The sequence below is a fragment of the Prunus avium genome, chromosome 5 (assembly GCF_965620075.1).
Source record: "Prunus avium chromosome 5, drPruAviu1.hap1.1, whole genome shotgun sequence".
NCBI classification, from domain to species: domain Eukaryota; kingdom Viridiplantae; phylum Streptophyta; class Magnoliopsida; order Rosales; family Rosaceae; genus Prunus; species Prunus avium.
In genome coordinates, this window is record NC_142288.1 from 19,386,295 (window position 1) to 19,407,706 (window position 21,412).

The 21,412-nt window shown below is 36.9% G+C and overlaps 2 protein-coding genes across 2 annotated transcripts; both read right to left on the reverse strand.

The window, feature by feature from the left end:
- Positions 1-11,963: 11,963 nt before the first annotated feature.
- LOC148294474 (protein FAR-RED IMPAIRED RESPONSE 1-like) lies at positions 11,964-13,343 on the reverse strand. Its single transcript, XM_088253763.1, has 2 exons — positions 12,130-13,343; positions 11,964-12,039 (listed from the first exon to the last, which is right to left on the reverse strand). Exons 1-2 carry the CDS (start codon positions 13,341-13,343, stop codon positions 11,964-11,966), a joined length of 1,290 nt encoding a protein of 429 aa, XP_088109889.1.
- Positions 13,344-13,388: 45 nt separating this feature from the next.
- On the reverse strand, positions 13,389-14,243 carry LOC148294475 (protein FAR1-RELATED SEQUENCE 5-like). Its single transcript, XM_088253764.1, has one exon. The coding sequence runs from the start codon at positions 14,241-14,243 to the stop codon at positions 13,389-13,391; it is 855 nt and encodes a 284-aa protein (XP_088109890.1).
- Between the last annotated feature and the right edge of the window lie 7,169 nt (positions 14,244-21,412).

A 21,412-nucleotide genomic window follows, 5' to 3' on the forward strand; every position in this document is an offset into this window, starting at 1 on the left:
CTATCTCCAGCCGACTGTAGCTTTTCTACTTACCCTTTTTTTTTTCTTCCCTAAATTAATATATTAACACATGGAATTATATATATATTGTATAGTACGACCCTAATTTCTAACATTATTAGATAATCTCCATCAATTTCAAGAATTCTCTTAATCTTTTTTCATTAATGACTACATATTTTCTACACTCACAGTGTTTGCCAGCTTGCTGTATCATCAACTTAAATCAGTTAAATCCATCATGCAATGCATTTCCTTCCAATTTTTTATGATAAACTAATAGATAATTGACTAAATAAACATCTTGCAAAGTTTCAATAAAAATTTCCAAGTTTTTCTTATAATTTCTGTGGTTTTTATTCAATTTTTATCGATATCGATAATATCCCGATATTTCCATCGAAATTTCCGTGTTTTTGTCCTACCGATATTTCCGATATCACTGATATTTTAGACCTTGATTCTGACATATATAATGCCTCGGACGAAACTGTCTAACCAGGGAAGAGAGCACTGAGACAGAAAAATATCAGTGACCAAAACTTTTCTCAAAATGGAATCACTAAATGAATGAAGGCAAGTGATGGTACAAATTTTGCCAGATACATACAAATACAGCACATTTGGGATGAACGATGTTGATGAAATCCTACTTTCTGACCCAAAAAACAAAAAAAACGATGTTGAAATCTGCTTCCCCTCTAGCATTAACTCTTTTCAATATCAGTCAACACCAATATAAACATGAAATACGAATATGCTAGCATCACGCGTAACCCTTTCGCACATTTCAAAACTTGACAGTCCCAGCACATGTAAAAACAGAAGGAAAAGACACATTCTTACAACACACAATCATTCAATGCGAGCAAACACACGATACCTAAAATAAATACATAAAATATTTATTTGGAAAGAAGCTAATTTGATTAAGACCCAAGTAATGTGCTCACTGCTGCATCATGTATCTCCTGCCTTCTAGAAAAAAATCAGTAGGCGGCCAGCAGATAAGCTTGGACACATCCACAGCTGTTTCCTTTTATGTTACAAATAGACTGCTAGAAAAGTAATGAGGAGCAATATAGACTACTGGAAAAGTTCCAGAAAAGTAACACTGCTAGAAAAGTAATATATGTTTTCATCAAAATATCTTAATAAAACTTTATAGCTAACTGATTCCACATCCATGAGTATAACCATTCCATTTGCATATAAATGGTCCTCAACTTGATGTGGAGATCTATAAAGTAGAGGTTGTTGCATCTATTACATGGACATAACATTTCAGTGATTCCTGGTTTCATGTGCTCAATTGCGAAATTAATGAACTCTTTCACCCCATGATTATACTATGTTTTTCCCCTAGTGTGCATATGAATCCAACTCTTATCCATCTCTAATCAAACCCAAAATAGAAAGAAAAAAAGAAAGTAGTGGTGATTAGTCTAAATTTGGGTTTCATGGTCTTACATGTAGATGTATGAAACTAGCCTAAAGCAAACAAAATTGGTAAGACAATAATGTGCATTATCCCTTTTTTTAAAAACAATACAGGTCATGGTTTCCAAGTTTCCACACCAGGGCAAACCAAAGGCTAATAACTAAGAACAATGTTAGAGCCTGCCCCAAGAAGCGAACTAATTAAGTTTGAAATGGTTGTTAATCTGTCAATACTAATCAGTAACCACTAATAGAGTCCCCAATAGCATTTCATATTACAATCAAGTAGAACACAATGCAATAGGAATAGCTTGGGTATTGAAACAGAGCGTGTTTTGAATGCTCTGTATCTCTAGTTTTGTATTTTGGATCATTGATTGTTGTATTTTGTGTTATGAAAACAGTCCAGTTGTGGGATGGGCACCCATTAGTGCTGCAAGGTTGAATAGCTTGGTTAACCAAGCAAAGACTGCAAGGGTTGAAGATGACAAGGAAGATGGGAAAAAATCTAACGACACTTCTAAGAAGAAAATTAACATGGGTAATAAGACAACTGCTAAAGAGAAAGGGTGTCACGGATTTGTGAAGGTGAACATGGATGGAATTCCTATAGGGAGGAAAGTGCATATGAATGCTCACTCTTGCTATGAGACTTTAGCTCAAACACGGAGGACATGTTTTTCAGCCCCACTACAGCTATTGGTTAGTTCTCTTTCTTTGCCTTTGGTACCTTTGGCACAATCGAAATGAGGACTTTAACTCAAAAGAATGGAGGCTCTTTGTTTTGGTTCATGTTATGATCATCAATTGGTCAGTTTTGATGCACTGTGTATGTGATGTTACTACTATTGTATGACAACAGTTTTGTGCTCATGTCAGGTGGAGACAAGGAACAAACAACAAAACCCTCTAAGCTTCTGGATGGATCCTCTGAGTTTGTACTCACTTATGAAGATAAAGAAGGAGATTGGATGCTTGAGGAGATGTTCCTTGGGGGTATGCTTCTACCTCTAATAATGAGTTTTGTTTAAAAGAAAAAGGGATGGTGAACCTAAAAAATAAAGAGAGCAATGTGCTTAGTAACATCTAATTTGACAATCCCAGAGTTTCCTTTTTCTGTTACTTTCTAGTAAATAATGCTGACAGTATGTTTACTATTTCTATGGTATATAGGATGTTTCATGAGCTCAGTGAAAGGGCTTCGTATCATGAGGACCTCTGAGGCTAATGGACTTGGTATGCATTTAAAATCTTCAAGCCTATATATAGCTTTCGGATCTCAGTTTGTTAGTTTATCATATTCGTACGAGATTATGGGGACCAAGTAGAAAATCTACAAACCCCAATAGCATTTCAGATTACAATCGAGTAGAACACAACGCAATAGTTTGGTCTGGATATTTTGTTGTTATTGAAGCCCATGCCATAATTTGGCCCAATAGAGATTGGGCAGAAATCAGGCCCAAACATATACGGTCAAATTTTTCCTCACAAGAGTAGTGAAAATCGAATTCTTTCCTTGTTCGAAATCTATGATAAGGGCCCAAAAATCATGAAATATGATTCCGCAAATTCAAGTTAAAAACAAAAAAAAATTCAAATACTGCATAAGAACATATATTATATATGTAAATATTTGTAGATGGGCTTATTATTTATGGTCTGCAGGTGCAACAACAGAGTTTTGCTTGGTTAACTTGGCCACTAACATTGACCGCGCTGGGCTCTATTGATGCCACTAAGTGAGAACCTTATATGAGGAATTAATCTCAGCCACCAAGTTGATCTGAACGGCCAGAGACAAAGAAACAAGCTTACAATAGAAACGGGTACGCTACACTTCCCCTTTTGTCCACGTGTCTTGGCGCGCCTTTTCCAATCCCGCCTTTCTTCATTCCAATCGCGCCTTTCTTCTTCTTAATTCATTTTTTTCAGACTCTCTCTTTTTACTCCCAAACAGATTCTCCTCTTAATACCATCCCATATTTTCTTTAGTTAGAATCGATATCTTTCTCTTGAACTCTCGAACTCTCTATTATGCCCTATCTGTTTCCCTCCTCTCCAACTCCATCTCTGTCTTGGTATCTCTTTCATTTTTATACAGTCCTTATACAAATAAAACCTCATTTCTCTCTTACTTCCCTTTCTTCTTCTCTCTCTACCCAACAAATTTCTAGGTCTGAAACGGGTGGATGATGGGTTTATAGTTTAAGGTACAGATCTGTTGAAATTTATTTATTAATCCATTTTTGGGACTTTTTATGGGATCCTTACAAATCAATGGTGTTCATGGTGGATTTGGGTTAATTTGGGGCTCTAAGCGTCCAGATCTATACAGGGAAGTGGAAATAGTCTTTTCTACTTTAATCACTTTATATTATGTTAAAAAAAATTCCAGTTTTTTTTCTCCTTTGTTGCTTGATTTGTGCATTTTGACATTACTTTGCAGGCTTGGTGTTTGCTTCTAAATGACAAAGTTATATTTAGGATGCAATGGCCATAATATGCAGATCTTTAGGTCAATGGTATGGTAATTCTGATTATTTGACATCTATTCAATATGTTGGCTTTCTCGGTTCTAGTTTTGTTTGCTAAAATATAAATTGGCGTCGGTTGCTTTGTGTCTTGTGTTTTCAAGTTTCTTTTTTGTTATAATTTTCTAGTTGAATTTGTTGGTGGGTAGGCATTATGATTCTGCGTGGAGTTGAATTTTTTTTTAAATTTATGTTTCTCTGCTATGCATTAGTTGAACTTTCATGCATTTTTCAACTGGTTCAGCTCTGCTTTACTACACATTTGCTGTGCCATTAGGTCTGTGATATGGAGGTTGAGATTGACTTGTTGCTTTGCTTTTCATGCCTTTTGGGTCTGTTTTCTTTTATTTTGTTATGAGCTTCATTGGTAAATTTTTTTGTGGTTGTCTAGTTTCATCTACCTTCAACATGTTAAGCATAGTAACTCTATATATAAGGTTTGCTGTTGTTTAAATGTTTTTTTCCTTTTTCCAAAATTTGGCTTTTTTTTTTTGCTATTGTTTGTGGTAATTTGTTAATGTGTAGATTCACAGATGTTGCTTCTTCCTGGTTAATGTACACTGTAGATCCCTCCAGTTTTGTAGCTGATGCTTTGCTTATTCTACTTCTCGTCTTTCTCAAACTTCCAAGGACCTCTCTCTGTTTGCTTTAACCCTCATTGTCCTCATGCTTTCGCCATCTAGTGGTGTGAGTGTTAGGCATCTTTTTAGTTATTTAGTGGGGCTTGGAAAACAATTAATAAGTACCATTAGAAGTAGAACATATAATAGAAAAATGAAGATCTAAACTGTGAGTATGAGATGATTTGGGATGCATACGGATCAATGCATCTTGTCAAGAAAGCATTTGCATACCCTGTTTATGTGCTACATTTGCATACCTTGTTTCTATTTATATGCTGTCGTGTGAATGCGAGCATTGTAAGTTTTATGGGTAGCCTTTCTAGTGATTAGCATTTTTGGAGTATTGTGTCCATTTCACAAGTGAGTTCTTATGTTAGGATGGTGAAAATGACCTACCTACTGGTCCTCTCTCTCCCCTGTTTTCTTTCTCTACACACACACATACACACACACATATATATATATTGATATAATGAGTTTATCGTGTCTTGGCACCATTTCTTAAATACATCTTTGTTTCGTTGTTCAGACTTTAGTTTTAAATTTTGGCTAAATAAGATCATGAATCGTAGCTTGGTTCTGCATATTCTGCATTGCTGAATTTGTATGTCTTTATGTTGCTATTGTCTTTCATGTTGTTTTACTTGTTTGGAAGTTTGATTAATATAATGTACTTTTCTTTTCTTTTTCTTTTTTTTGCAGGCAAGTTATCCAATTTCAAACATGCCATTTAGTTTAGCTACCTTTGATGCATGTGCTCACAGAGATTTAAAAGTTCATTATGTGTTTTTGAGTTCACAAACTTCACCTTCTTTTCTTTCTTTTTTTTTTGCTTAAACGTGTTTCATAAACGCATCAAAGGAATTCACTAGAGCTTCAGCATTGATTGATTTACTATTCACTAAAGCTTCGTAAATATTATTTTTATTTTTTGACTAAGAAGTCTTCATTAGTATTTTTGTAAAAAATTTCAAATGAACTTAAAATATGTTTCGTGAACGCTTCAAAAGGATTCACTAGAGCTTCAACATCGCCTGATTTACTGTTCACTAAGGTTTTGTAAATATTATTTTTATTTTTTGACTCACAAGTCTTCGTTAGTATTTTTATGAATTTTTTCAGATAAACTTCAAATATGTTTCGTAAACGCTTCAAAAGGGTTCACTAGAGATTCAACATCGCTTGATTTACTGTTCACTAAAGCTTCGTAAATATTATTTTTATTTTTTGACTCATAAGTCTTCATTAGTATTTTTATGAAAATTTTCAAATAAACTCAAAATATGTTTCGTAACGCTTCAGAAGGATTCACTAGAGCTTCAACATCGTTTGATTTACTGTTCACTAAAGTTTCATAAATATTATTTTTATTTTTTTGACTCAGAAGTCTTCATCAATTTTTTGATGAATCTTTTCATATAAACTTAAAGATGAAGAAAATGTCACAAGGAGGTTCTGGTATTTTGTGTGTGTATTTCTCTTCATTTTTTTAATGTATTTATTATGATTTTTGAAACTTAAAGCATTGAAAAATAGTAATAAATGGAAGAAATAGACAAGTGGCACCACCTTAATGGTGCGTCATCAGTGCTTCTGATGGGCGGCATTCTTGTGTAGCACAACTCATTTGAGTTTCATTTTTGTGTGTTGACAAAATGGTTCAGAATTTTTTCATTAGAAGATTACAATCAATCAAGGATGTTGAGAACTGCGTTGACAATATATGCATGTTGTGGTCTGCAGAAAATCAATTTATGCATGATATTTAACATATGAACCCGCGACTAGCTAATTGCTTGGGGAACGTGTTGGTGGATCAGCTGTGAGATAAGCATGGTTCCGTCCAATGTGACCAACATACCCGATATGAGAAATGGACAAAATGCAGCAATAGAGAACATAGAAACTCCGGTTTTGTTGATTTCTGTTTGTGCAAAGCGAGTATTGACTTCTTTGCTCCTAAGAAGTAGGAAAGTAGACAAGAAGGAAGAAGAACACAACATCACTGGAAATAGCAATAAAAGCTTCAAAAGGATTCACTAGAGCTTCAACATTGCATGATTTACTATTCACTAAAGCTTCATAAATATATTTATGTATTTATTCTATTTAATGAGTTATTATGATTTTGGAAGTTAAACCATTAAAGTTTCATTTTGTTGTGTTAACCTTCAAAAATTCACTATGATGTGTGAAAATAAAATTTGACTTTGGGAAGTTTGAAGTAATAATTGGAGGAAGAGTTTGAAGTAAAATAAAATTCAACATAGTATTATTGTTAGTATAGAAGCAAACTTGGACTTTGACAAATTCTTTGAATTTTTTATATGTCAACATTATATTTTAAAGCTTAAAAGATGAAATAAATGTGACAAGGAGTTCATGGGATTTTTTTGGTGAATTTTACTGAATTTATTATGATTTTTTGAAGTTAAAAGCATTGAAAGATAGTAATAAATGGAAGAGAATGACACATGGCAACGCCTCATGGATGCGTCGTCAGAGTTTCTGATATTATTACATTATCTTTGACTATGATGTGTGAACATAAAATTTGACTTTGAAATTTGAAGGAATAATTGGAGTAAGAGTTGAAGTAATACAGTGGGCGCGCCCCACAACAGTTGTCATATTGTCCATCTCTCAATTTAATACATTTTTTCTATGATTTAAATTCTAAAATTCATAATAAATACATTACAAATTCCTAAAAATATGCCGAAAATTCATACGAACTCTTTGTGAAATTCTCTTCAACATAAAGCTTCAAACAATCTTATTTTGAGTTTTTTTTAATTTATGGAATCTTATTTTGAGTTATAAATATTCAAAGTGACAACAAAAACTCAAATTAATTGATGTACAAACAAAAACACAAGTTAATCAATATACCACAACTTGACATAAATAGCATTGCATTTTCATTATGGCATTTTCACACATTGCATAAATAAAAACTATGACATAAATAACATTATATTATCATTATGACATTTTCACACATTCATTAAAAAAAAAAACTTTCACATGTGTTGTAAAATATAAGGCTTTGACGTTGTCGGAAATTATAGAGTATTTCCGAGGGCAATAAGTGGTTGTCATAATTATTTGCTCTCATTAAAAGTTTAATGCTACACTTTTCACAATTTTTTTTTATTTACTAAATCTAAGGGGGTGTATCCAATTCTAACTTTTAAAGACTTTTTCTAAGTGAGTGACTTTCCTAGAGTTGACAAATTCTTAATGACTTTTACATACTTTATAAAGTTAAAGTGACAAACTTTCATATACTTTTGTCATAGAGTTTTATAGACTTATTTTTATATTTATTTTACGAATAGCATTTATCTTTTAATATGTTGAATTAACTAGTCGGCATACATGGAACAAAAAACTAGAAAAAAAAAACAATTGGATACAATGACGTAAAAGCAAAGAATAGTTCTCCTTAACATTAGAAAATGATATAAAAATGACAAAGTGTTATAAATCCATACATTATGGGTTTATAGGTTATGGATGCCCACAATAATATCCATCATTATATATGTGTAACCTACCAATGTATTTGTAACCTATCAATTATGGGTGGTAGGTGATTCAGGTCTCTCTACCCCTATAAATAGTGGCACCAAATATGAATGAATAACAAGTTGATTTGAGCAAATTATACTGTCTCTTTCTTCCTCTTATTTCTCCCTACAAATTCCCTAGTTTTACAACACAAAGTACAATTATAGTTTTAAAAGTCATTAACATTTTGGATACCTCAAAACTTTTAAATACTCTTTAAAACTCCCAATTGAATACAACTAAACTTTTAAAGACTATTTAAAAGTCACAATTGAATACCTTCAGACTTTTAAACACATTAAAAGTCATTAAAAGTGTTATATGTCTTTTTATTAACAAAGGGTTTCAAAGTTTGGCTCTGTTTTAACAGTGGAGATTCAACAACAAAGAGTTAGTTTGTGTTATATAAGGTCATATAATATGTCACAACATGAAAATATAACATTACTTTATATATAGATATCAATTTCACATAGTATAGTTTGTTTTTGTATAAAGATTTATATATATATATATATATATATATATCAGTTTTACGTAGTATAGTATAGTTTTGTTTGGAATATCAAATTGACAATCAAATTACACAATTTAATTATGTAGTAATCCCTTACCATTCAAGAAAATATAATAACCTCTAAAATTTGTTTAATTATTAAAAATTAAAATGTAATTTTATAAAAATACACGTCATAAATGTGCATCATAGATATTGATTTTGAGAAATTAAAAAAAGATATCATAGATAGTGATTTCTCCCAATGTTTTCCCCGCGCTTCTTTTTCACGGAAATTCTAATTTCGTGCTTTATTCCCTCTAGTAGAACCATATCGCGCTCTCGTCTTAACAAAAGTTTCGCGCTTCTCTCTCAGCCCCAAATCGAAACAACACTCCCTTTTCCTCCTTCAGAACCAAACCCTAAAACTCCCACACCCACTCTCCATCTGCCTCTCTCTCACTTTAGCTCTCTCTTGTTCTATCTCTTTTGGCCTCTCTTCATCCTTCACTAGAAGATTAGCCAGCAATCTCATCACTCCATCTCATCAGCTTTGTCTGTCTCTCTCTCTCTCTGATCTACCTCTCCATTTCCTCATCTATCTCTCTCTCTCTCTCTCGATATGGCTACATGGTCTCCAAGAAGAAGTATTATTGCTTTGTAAGTATCCATTTTAAGAACTCAATCTCTTATTTCGTATTTGGGTTTCGAGTTTTGGGTTCAAAAGTTTGGATCTTGGTGTGTTTTGGTTCTGAATTTGTGATTTTTTCTGGCTTATTAGATTTTTACTCAAGTGATGGTGATCATGGCAGAGAATAGAATGAGTACTTGCTCTTTATTAATTATTGAATTTTAAGTAGTTTATGGGTGTTTCTATTTTGTAAGTTCTGTAAATTCCCAAACTTTATTTTGGCCTTTTCGGGTTCACACTGATGGTAAGGAGTTCTCACCAATTATTGGGTGTTTTTTGTTGATGTTGGGACATCTGAGATTAGTAACCACTTTCAGAAATTAATATAATTTAATTGTTCAATTTTATTCCAACTCATTGTTTCATTTGCTTGTGATATGTTGCTAGCTAAAATTTGGCTTTGTTTTTTCATGTTTCTGTTGATTAACTCTCATCATATTTGCTTTCTTGGATACACTGAAGTAAAGGTACTGCCTCTCATCTTGTTTCCCAATCCTAGACTAATTTTCTAAGATAAATGTCATATACGACAAAGGGTAATTGTTAATTTGTTAGAACAAAGTAATGGTTATCATATACATGTCATTAATTTTCTGCTCTTCTTTCTGTTTGCAGATGAAGATGCTGGATGGTATGATGGTCAGGTACATAGGTTTTTAGCTTGCCTTTTGGTTTGGCAGAGATGACCAATGTTTATGTTACATCATCTGTTTCAATGCTCACAACTCTTTCAGCATATTTCCTTGCCTTAAAAGTTTGAAGTTTTTTCTTTTCAATGCAATTTCCTTCTCTTTGGTAGAATCAGAAAGCTTGCTTTCTAACTAATTCTTTTTGCTTGTAAATAAGTATACGACATGGTAGTAAAGGTTGGAAATTCCATTCGAAGTTGGCCTGGAGGATATATCATCATCTGTTCTCATTCGAAGTTGGCCTGGAGGATATGAAAGAACTTGATATTATAATGAATAGTTGTTATTGAACTTGTTGATTTACAATGATGCATCCGCATGGGATATATAGACACAACAAATATAGAAAGTTACATTGGATGCATTAGTTGACTATTATATGTTAACTAGTGGCATCTAGAGAATCATTATGTCTGGGAATCATTATGTCTTCTATCAGGATATTCCATTCGAAGTTGAAATTTATTGTAACTATCACCAAAATATGTTTTGTAAATGCTTCAAAAGGATTCACTAGAGCTTCAACATTGCATGATTTACTTTTCACTAAAGCTTCATAAATATTATAATATTTGTTGACTAAGAAGTCTTAGATGTAGAAAGTGTTACAAGAAGTCTGTAGAAACTTTTGTATGTATTTTCTGCTCTTTTTCTCAAAGTCAAGTTTGTTTCTATACTAACAACAATTCTATGTTGAATGATCGCTTGAAGTTTTTTTTTCAGGAAGAGGAAAGGTTTAGTGCTGCTTGGATTTGCTATGGGTTCATTTTGATATTCTTGTTTTGGGTCTTTGATTGAACTCTCATATTCATATTGTTGAAGTCTGTTGTCCAATAATTGGGTTTCATTTCAAATTCTTAGCTTGGGTGGTTAATTCTTGTTTTTATATTCAAGAGCCGCAACATCCTAGTGAACATTTACTCAATTGAAAAAAGAATTGAGAGATTATTGACAATTTATGCACCGGTTATTGACAAATTATTGACAGGTTCTTGATATATTATTGATAGCATTGATAAGCATCCTAAAAGGTATCCAAGCCCTTTTTTTTTATGGCTTGCATTTACAAGCACTGGTTGACACCTCAAGTCGTTGCAAGGAACTTGTAATTTTTTTGTATATTAGAGAAATGACTCAAGTCGGAATCCCAATGCTACAACATCATTTGTCTGTTGCCAAAATATGTTTCGTAAATGTTTCAAAAGCATTCACTAGAGCTTCAACGTAGCATGATTTACTGTTCATTAAAGCTTCATAAATATTATTATTATTTCACAAAGACTGGTTTTTGTTTTCACATTGATTCACTATGGCATCAACTTATGTTTATGTCGATTTTAGAGTAAGGAACCCTTCAATATTGTAGAGAACTAGAAACCAACACCAGCAAACTCACAGACAAACAAGCCAAACAACACAGCAAGCACGCAGATTCTCAATGCTCAAGCAGCAAAATATTCTCACATAGACACAGAGGAAAAATAGAAGGAAGAAGACTGAAGCTAAAAGCTTTGTTCAATAGTTAAAACAGCAACAGCCCCAAAATACAAGTAGAGGCCACGCCTCTTTTAGAGAGCAGAAACAATAAAACATCCTATAGACAAGAGAGCACTCTACGGAAAGCATGTCTCGTATAGTAATACAAAAGTATCTCCTTGAGCCAATGAACAAAGTATACCACCCAACAGCATGCTCTCATGCTTTTACAAAAATGGATAAAGTAGCTTTGGATTCCTTTGGCTTGGTTTAACTTTCAACAAATATCATACATGAACCAATTGCTTAGGTGTCACAAATGATTCCCAAAACATTCCGAAATGGTGCAAATAGGTAACAACAACTACTCAAACACTTGGTCCATGCATTAAATCAAACTCTTTCATAAATGACTCTATTATACTTGGTTGAGCACCTTCATCATTCTGTGTGCTCTTGAGTATGCTGCATATTCTCAGGAACTGGAGCAGAAACATCTACATCAGAAGATGAAGAGCTGCAAGAAAGCCAAAAAATCCATAAAACAATATCGAAAACTTGTTAAAGGCGTACATCTTCAACTATAATATACGATATATTTGCTTACGGGCTTGCAAGTCTTGGACATCTCCGTCTATCATGATCAATCTTCATACACACAGTGCACCGACGTTTACGTCGTTCTGCTTCCTTCTCATGCCGTCCTTTAACTCTTTTTGAACAACCTTTTGATTTTACTTGGTGTGGATCTTTGATTCTTACTTGGGGTGAACTAGTTCCCCCTTCTTCATTGGATTCTTCAACATGAGCTCCTGAAGATGCCAAGCTAATCAGCTTACCACGAATTCCATCAAATGTTTTTTGGAGCAGCTCAGAACCTTCAGCGGACAACAACGCAGAATCAATCAAATTGGCTGCAACTTTGCACATGGTCGATCTCTTAACCAAAATACAACGATCAACGCAATCTTTAACTTCTTTGCCATCCTTCTCAAAAACTACACCGGACTTCACACTTTTCATCCATCTTTTCAATATGTACTTCTCTGGCAAATACTGAACCTGCTTCATTCTTAAAAATGATATGATGTGTCGGCATGGAATACCACGAAATTCGAATCCTTGGCAACTGCAGTAAGCTTGATCAGCATCTTTATCATGCACAAGCTCCTTTATACGTGTAACCCCCGGCTCTACCCTCTCATTTACTTTGTACTTGCAGTGAGTATCATCTTCCTTTACAAGTTCTAAGAAGCATAAAAGGCTTTGGAAATCCTCGCGCTCAAACATTTCAAAAATTCCCTTTGTGTAAATGTCTGCCATTTGATGTTGCATTGGTGTGAGAAATGGAGTTGGAGGTTTTTCATGTTGATCAACATGATTAGCCAATAACTCCTTGTGCCTCTGTGATGCAAGAGCTCTTTCAAAACGTACTAAAAATTCCATCAATGTGTTTTTCCTGTTAATATATTTTTTGAAAAATGAATGATAGCTTTCAGCTCGTTGACTACTTGACATCCCAGCGGAAAACACATGTTTTACATATGATGGAACCCAATTCTCCCGCAAGGCATGAATTGAGCTAAGCCACAGATGGTCTTTCAGACCATTCTTTGTGATAACTTCGTCCCATTTCGCATCAAATTCTTCTTTGCTGTCCATATCCCATATGCAATTGCACAGTTCCGAAAAGCTTTTTCTAATCCCGGGTTTCTCGGTGAACTTATTCATTATATGCCATATGCAATATCTATGGAACGTTGTCGGGAGACTTGCCGCAATCGCCTTTGCCATGGCTGCATCTTGATCAGTAATGATCATTTTCGGTGCACCACATGGCATGGCTTTCTTAAATTGCTCAAACAATCAAACAAATGATTCTGTGGTTTCACTGGTTAGGAATGCACAAGCAAACAATATTGTCTGTCGATGGTTATTAACACCTAACAAAGGGGCAAAGACCATACCTAAGCGGTTGGTGTTGAATGTCGTATCAAATACCACCACGTCTCCAAAAAACCCATAAGCACGTCTTGACCTTCCATCTGCCCAGAAAACATTACCCATCCTTCCTTCCGAATCTACCTCCATCTTGAAATAAAATGATTCATTTTTTTCTTGCTCAAGCAAAAAAAGCTCCTTAAGCAGCTCTGCATCATGGCCAGTCACCTCCTCTCGCATGTCCCTTTGGTAATTATACATATCTTTCCTTAAAAACCCAATATTTTCCAATCCCCCTGCTAGCACCTCAAGAAGGCTTACTTGTTGATGTACAGGGATATTAACTTTGGAAAGATGTGCATTATACACCTTTGTAGACTCTGTAACTTTACGGTGAGATCTCAACAAATGGACTTTATCTTGTGTTGTCATTTCATGGTTGTGTTCCTCCCTGAAGGTTTGAACAATGTATTTATTCTTTTCATATGGCTTCAAAACCACAAGTTTAGCCATGCAACTAGTTCGAGCACATCCTCGCCTTCTTTTCTTACAACTAACCTTGATCTCCATATGCCCTTGTTTGCAACAGACAAATTCTTTCCTTACTACCTCCCCTGTCACTCTGGAAGTTTTGGTTGTATAACACCGAACTCCAAATCCTGCTTTTTGTGCATATAAATTATACATTTTGAACACATCCTCAAGAGAATCAAATTCAAGTCCCACTTGTGGTTTGAACTCCGCACTTACTTTCGGTGTCACCTCGGTTTCAGACTCCATTTCACAATTCTTGCAATTTAACCCTGAATATCACATCACTATCATAATAATATTGGAACATGCTTTTAATGAGCATTCAAATATATATATACATATATATATATATAGACTCTGAAACATTATTCTCCACATAGGAAGCCATTGTGAGCCTCTAGTGAAACATTACAAAACCTACATCCAAACTAGCGTAACTCATGCCCATATACTTGGTCAAACATTTTCCACCAATACTCAAATTCACTAATACAGAATATCACTTACCTCATAATTTCGAGCTTCCAAATTTGTACAAATATGAGAATGTCGCTGATTTAGAGCTCGACGCCAACGCCAAAAGTTTTCGACCTTCCTCTCCTCAAGGATTCGAACTCAATGCCAGTTTCAAATTTGATCAAAGATTTTAAAACCAAGAGTATAGAACCAGAGGCGAGTGCTCGCTTTGTAGTCTCAAATCCTCAAGTAATCGAACTCAAGGCCACTTTCGAGCGTGCTCAAGGATGTCAACACCACGAGTATAGAACAAGATGCGTTGCGCTCAACAGTTTTGCGGTCACCGGATGGGTCCTCAAGGCTTGACGAATGCTCACACCATAATTACCAAACCAGAAATATGAAAAGAGAAAAACGAATTATAGGATTAAATGTGCTCTTCAAGATAATAGCTTGTTTTGTATGGTCTGAATAACCAAACCAGAAAAATGAAATGAAAAAAAAAACGAATAACAGGGAGGGAGGACAAGGAAGAAGAGATATTGTGGTCTTCTTGAAAGAGAATATCCAGAAGAAAAAAAAACATATACTGTGGTCTTCAAGAAAGAGACAGATGTTTTGGAGGGAGGGAGGAGAGAACACGCGCAAGTTGAGGGCAAGTTCCAGTGCAATTGTTTTAATTACAATTGCTTTTTCAGGAAGCCGTTGGATTTTATCCAACGGTGTTCTCATATTAGGTCCTCACTTAAAGATACTTGCTAGAGAACGACCCAACATTTGTTGGAAAAAATGGCTCACCTAAAGGATACAAAGGTTTTGGCGCTCAAAGGATGATTTTGAATCTGTCTAAAAGCGACCGGTCGCAGGACATTTGCGACCGGTCGTTTTGAAGCAGATTTGAAGTCTGGAGCAAAACTGAAGAGCGACCGGTCGCTAGTTCTTTGCGACCGGTCGCAGGAAGCACGAGCGACCGGTCGCGTGGCATTTGCGACCGGTCGTTTAGAAGCAGATTCAAGGTCTGGAGGAAAAACCAAAAGCGACCAGTCGTGCTGTGACGATTTCTTACGTGTTTTCAACTGTTTTTTCGATGGCTATCGCTTTCCACAAGATTTCAAAGGCTTAGTGGGTTACTTCTGAGTTAAATGAACGTTGACTACCTGCTGGATAGTTGGGAAAGCACTCATGGCTAATTGGTTATCTTATTTCAAAGAGATCACTCTCCATTTTCTGGTGTAAGTGGGAGGTGGCTGAGTTGGATTCTATTTACCTACTTGATCTGACATTTAGTCTAAGTGGTGACTAAAGGGAAGAACGTGGAGGACAAGCTGATATCTTATCTCTTGTCTATTGGCTTGTGTAGGAAATGGGGTGAAGTAAGATAACACAAGAGGAGAAAACAAGTTGAATAATTGTAAGTGGAAGAAGCTGGAATTCAGAGTTGAGAGAGTTAGAGTTTTCAGTTTTGTCAAAAAAAACCAAGGGGAGAGCAAGAGAGTTCTCTAAGTGTATCAAGGTGTTGAGCAAGGGTGTGAGAGAAAAAGATTGTGAGGGTAGTGTTCTAAGGGGGTTTCCTTTTGTAAACCAAAGTTGTAACCTATCTTCATTAGTGAAATTTCTCAAGGTGATCACCAAAGAGGATGTAGGCAATTTGCTGAACCTCTATAAACACTTGTGTCATTGTGCTTGGTTAAATTTCTGTGTGTGTGTGTGTAAGACTCATCCATCATTGAGTTCTTTGTCTAAAGTCCATCAACAACAAGATCTTTAAGGGCAGTGAGTTAGTCATTAATTCACAACAAGTGGTATCAGAGCTGTGTTTGGCAGCTGGAGCTAGTTCTTCTCTTGGAGTGCTAGTGTGTTGAAGATGGCAAGTGACATGGAAGCTGAGAGTGGTAGCAGTTCACAGCATCTGAAGCAACCACAGGCAGCAAGCATGAAGGTGGAGTTAAAGCCTTTCACAGGGAAGGAGAACTTCACTCTTTGGCAACGAAGGATGAAGTCAGCTCTTACACAACAACAGCTCCATGTTGTGTTGGTTGGCAAGGAGAAGAAGCCAGCAAGCATGACGGATGATGAGTGGGGAGTTCTTGACGAGTTAGCCAGAGGAGCCATCGAAAATTATCTCTCCGATGAGGTGCTCATCAACGTGATAAAGGATACAGCGAAGCAAACATGGGAGAAGCTCGAAGAGATGTTTGCAGGGAAATCGTTGTCCAACAAACTCTTCCTCAAGGAAGAACTCCTGAATCTTAAGATGGAGGAGGGAGGAAATCTAATGGAACATCTAAGTAGTTTCAATAGATGTGTTGCTGACTTGCAGAGAATGGATGTGAATTATAGTCCGGACGATAAGGCTCTTATGTTGTTGACATCCTTACCTTCGTCCTATAAACACTTTCGAACCACTCTTATGTTCGGAAAGGTTACTCTTGATTTTGAGCCTGTGGTGCAAGACATCATGACACACCATAGGATGACTCAACGTTCGGGAGAAAATTCTCAAGGCGAAGGTCTAGTTGCAAAGACCGGAGAGAGAGGCCGTTCAAAGAAGCGTGAAGGCAAGAAAGGCAATAGAGGAAGGTCCAAATCCAAGGCAAAGGAAGGTTGTTTCGAGTGTGGGTGAAAGGAGCATTGGAAAAAGAATTGCCCTATATGGAAGGAGAAGAAGAACAAAGGGAAGAATGCAGCAAACACAGCTGAGGATGTCACAGAAAGTGATGGTGAGCTTTTGTGTGTTAATAGCAATGTTAAAACAAATGCATTGGCTAATTCTTCAAGATGTTCCTCTTCCGATTGGATTTTGGATTCCGGATGCTCATATCATATGTGCTCAAACAAGGAGTGGTTTGACACGTATGAGAAAGAAGATAGCAGTGAAGTGATGATGGGGGATGGCTCAATGTGTAGAGTCAAAGGCACCGGTACAATCAAGGTGAAGATGCATGATGGGGCTGTTAGGACACTTGGAATGGTGAGGCACATTCCAAAGTTGCGTAAGAATCTCATTTCCCTTGGAACTCTTGATAAGAATGGTTACTCATTCAAAACAAATGGAGGGAAACTCATAGTCTCAAAAGGTTCACTTGTGATTATGAAGGGAGAGATTCAACCTAACTGTCTATATAGGCTGTGTGGTACAACAATCATAGGTGGAGCAGCTGTATCTACAAGCAAGGACTCGGAAGATGAAACTCAGCTTTGGCATTTGAGGCTAGGGCATATGAGTGAGAGGGGCATGCAGGAACTACACAACAGAAAATTGTTGAAAAGTGTTCAAAGTTGCAAGCTGGAGTTCTACAGATTTTGTACCATGGGAAAGCAATCTAAGATAGCTTTCAAGCAGCGAAACAAAGAGGAAGAAAGCACAGTTGTGCTAGATTATATTCACACGGATGTATGGGGGCCATCACCGGTTAAATCGAAGGGTGGAGCTCGCTATTTCGTGACTTTCTTGGATGATTTTTCAAGGAAGGTTTGGGTCTACTTCATGAAGGAGAAATCTGAGGTCTTCATCAAATTCAAAGAGTGGAAGGCAGAAGTAGAGAACCTAACCGGAAGAAAGATCAAGATCCTAAAGAGTGACAATGGTGGTGAATATAAGGACAGCAAGTTCCTTGAGTTTTGCAAAAGTGAAGGCATTAAAAGGCACTTTACCGTGAAGAAGACACCCCAACAAAATGGAGCTGCGGAGAGGATGAACCGAACTCTCATGGAGCGTGAGAGATGTATGAGAATTCATGCAGGGTTGCCCGAATATTTTTGGGCAGAAACAGTTAACCACGCTGCCTATTTGGTTAACCGATCGCCTTCAAGAAATCTTGAGTTCAAATGTGCAGAGGAGGTATGGTCTAATAAGTCAATCGATTATTCGAATCTTAAGGTGTTTGGGTGCAGTGCATATGCACTTATTCCTAGTGATGAAAGATCCAAGTTGAAGCCAAAGTCTCTTGAATGTATTTTCATCGGATTTGAGAGTGGTGTGAAGGGCTACAAGCTGTGGGATCCAGTGAACCACAAGAAGATACTCAGCAGAAATGTTGTGTTTGATGAGAAGACCATACCTATGAACAAAGTCAAGAATTCAGAGGCAAAGGAGGATGTTGTTGAGAAAGAAACAACCATTGAAGTTCCACTCAAGAAGGTGTCAAGAATGACTTCACGGAAACAGCCAACTGAAGACGTTCAGGAGGAGGTGGAGTCTGACATTGAAGAGGAAGAAGCTGGGCAGCATCAACAACACACTCAAGAAGAAGAAGAAGAGGCTCAAGAACAGGTGGAGCCATCATCTATAGCTCGGTCCAGGCCCAAGAGAACCATCAAACCACCTCAAAGGTTTGGATGGGAGATGGATGCAGTTCACTATGCCCTAAATGCTAGTGAAGAAGAACCAACCACGTTCCAAGAAGCTGTTGAGAACAAGGAACGGGAAAGTTGGATGGAAGCTATGATGCAAGAGATGGAATCTCTACACCAAAACTCAGTTTGGGAGTTAGTTCCTAAACCCAAAGGTCGCAAGGTTATTGGCTGCAAATGGGTGTTTAGGAAGAAAGAAGAAATGCATGAGAAAGGTGCCACCTTATTCAAAGCTCGGTTGGTGGCAAAAGGATTCTTGCAAAAGGAGGGAGTTGATTATGATGAAATCTTCTCTCCGGTGGTGAAACATACTTCTATACGACTACTACTCTCCATAGTAGCACAAGAGGACATGGAGGTGGAGCAAATGGATGTGAAGACTGCTTTCCTTCATGGGGAATTGGAGGAAGACATCTACATGAGCCAACCTCAAGGGTTCATTGAATCAGGGAAGGAAAATTTGGTTTGCAGGTTGAAGAAGTCTTTATATGGGCTGAAGCAATCTCCAAGACAGTGGAACAAATGCTTTGATTCTTACATGATGAAGATTGGGTATAGAAGATGTGAATTTGATTGTTGTGTTTACTCTCATGCATTCAAGGATGGTAACTTCATCCTTCTGCTTCTTTATGTTGATGACATGCTAATTGCATGTAAAGACATGTCAAAAATCCAGAATTTGAAGACATTGCTTGGAAGGGAGTTTGACATGAAGGATCTTGGTGCTGCACAAAAGATCCTAGGAATGGAGATAAGGAGAGACAGAAATGAAGGCAAATTGTGGCTGTCACAAGGCAAGTACATTTCCAAGGTACTTGAAAGGTTCAATATGATGGATTGCAAACCGGTGTCTACTCCTTTGGCGGAGCATTTTAAGTTAAGTGCAAAAGAATGTCCTTCTACGAATGTGGAGAATGAGGAAATGAGTAAAGTTCCATATGCAAGCTTGGTAGGGTGTCTCATGTATGCAATGGTGTGTACACGCCCCGACTTAGCCCAAGCCGTTAGTGTGGTATCAAGGTATATGGCGAATCCTGGAAGGCAACATTGGAGAGCAGCAAAATGGATTCTCAGGTACTTGAAGGGCACCAAAAGGCTTGGGATATTGTTTGAAAGACAACAAGGAAAGGCATGTGTGTCGGGGTATGTAGATTCTGATTATGCAGGAGATTTAGACAAGAGGAGATCCACCACAGGATATGTCTTCACTTGTGGTGGAGGACCGATTAGTTGGAGAGCAGTGTTACAATCGGTTAGTGCCTTGTCTACTACGGAAGCGGAGTATATGGCTTTAACGGAAGCTTCAAAAGAAGCAGTATGGCTGAAGAGATTGGCAAAGGAATTCGGGATAGCTCAAGACTTGGTGGTGATTCAAAGTGACAGTCAATGTGCTATATGTTTAGTGAAGAATCAAGTGTTCCATGGAAGGTCCAAACACATTGATGTGAGATACCACCGGATAAGGGATTGGGTGAATGATGGAGACATCACTATAATGAAGGTTCATACAAAGGAGAACGCTTCAGATTGTCTAACAAAGCCAGTCACAACAGCAAAGTTCAAGCATTGTTTGAGCTTGCTCAATCTTGTTACATGCTAAAGATTGAGGTGGAGTTCTTGAGAGTTATCAGGACGATTCTCAAGACATTACAGATGTCCTGGAAGGCAATAATGTCCAAAATGAGTATTAGGCTCGCCATGGTGGAGATTGTTGGAAAAATGGCTCACCTAAAGATACAAGTGTGTTTTGGCGCTAAAAGGATGGTTTTGAATCTGTCTAAAAGCGACCGGTCGCAGGACATTTGCGACCGGTCGTTTTGAAGTAGATTCGAAGTCTGGAGCAAAGTCATAGAGCGACCGGTCGCTAGTTCTTTGCGACCGGTCGCAGGAAGCACAAGCGACCGGTCGCGTAGCATTTGCGACCGGTCGTTTAGAAGCATATTCAAAGTCTGGATGGAAAACCTCTGGCGATCGGTCGCCAGGAACTGGCGACCAGTCGTCCCAGTCGTGCTGTGACGTTTCCTTACGTGTTTTCAACTGTGTTTTCGATGGCTATCGCTTTCCACAAGATTTCAGAGGCTTAGTGGGTCACTTCTGAGTTAGGGAGAAGGTTGACTACCTGCTGGATAGTTGGGAGAGCACTCATGGCTAATTGGTTATCTTATTTTGAATAATCTTCTCTCCATTTTCTGGTTTAATGGAGGTGGCTGAGTGGGATTCTAATTACCTACTTGATCTGACATTTAGTCTATGTGGTGACTAAAGGAAGGAACGTGGAGGACAAGCTGATATCTTATCTCTTGTCCATTGGCTTGTGTAGGTAATGGGGTGAAGTAAGATAACACAAGAGGAGAAAACAAGTTGTGTAATTGTAAGTGGTAAAAGCTGGAATTCTATGTTGAGAGAGTTAGAGTTTTCAGTTTTGTCAAGATAGCCAAAGGGGAGAGCAAGAGAGTTCTCTAAGTGTATCAAGGTGTTGAGCAAGGGTGTGAGAGAAAAAGATTGTGAGGGTAGTGTTCTAAGGGGGTTTCCTTTGTAAACCAAAGTTGTAACATATCTTCATTAGTGAAATTTCTCAAGGTGATCACCAAAGAGGATGTAGGCAA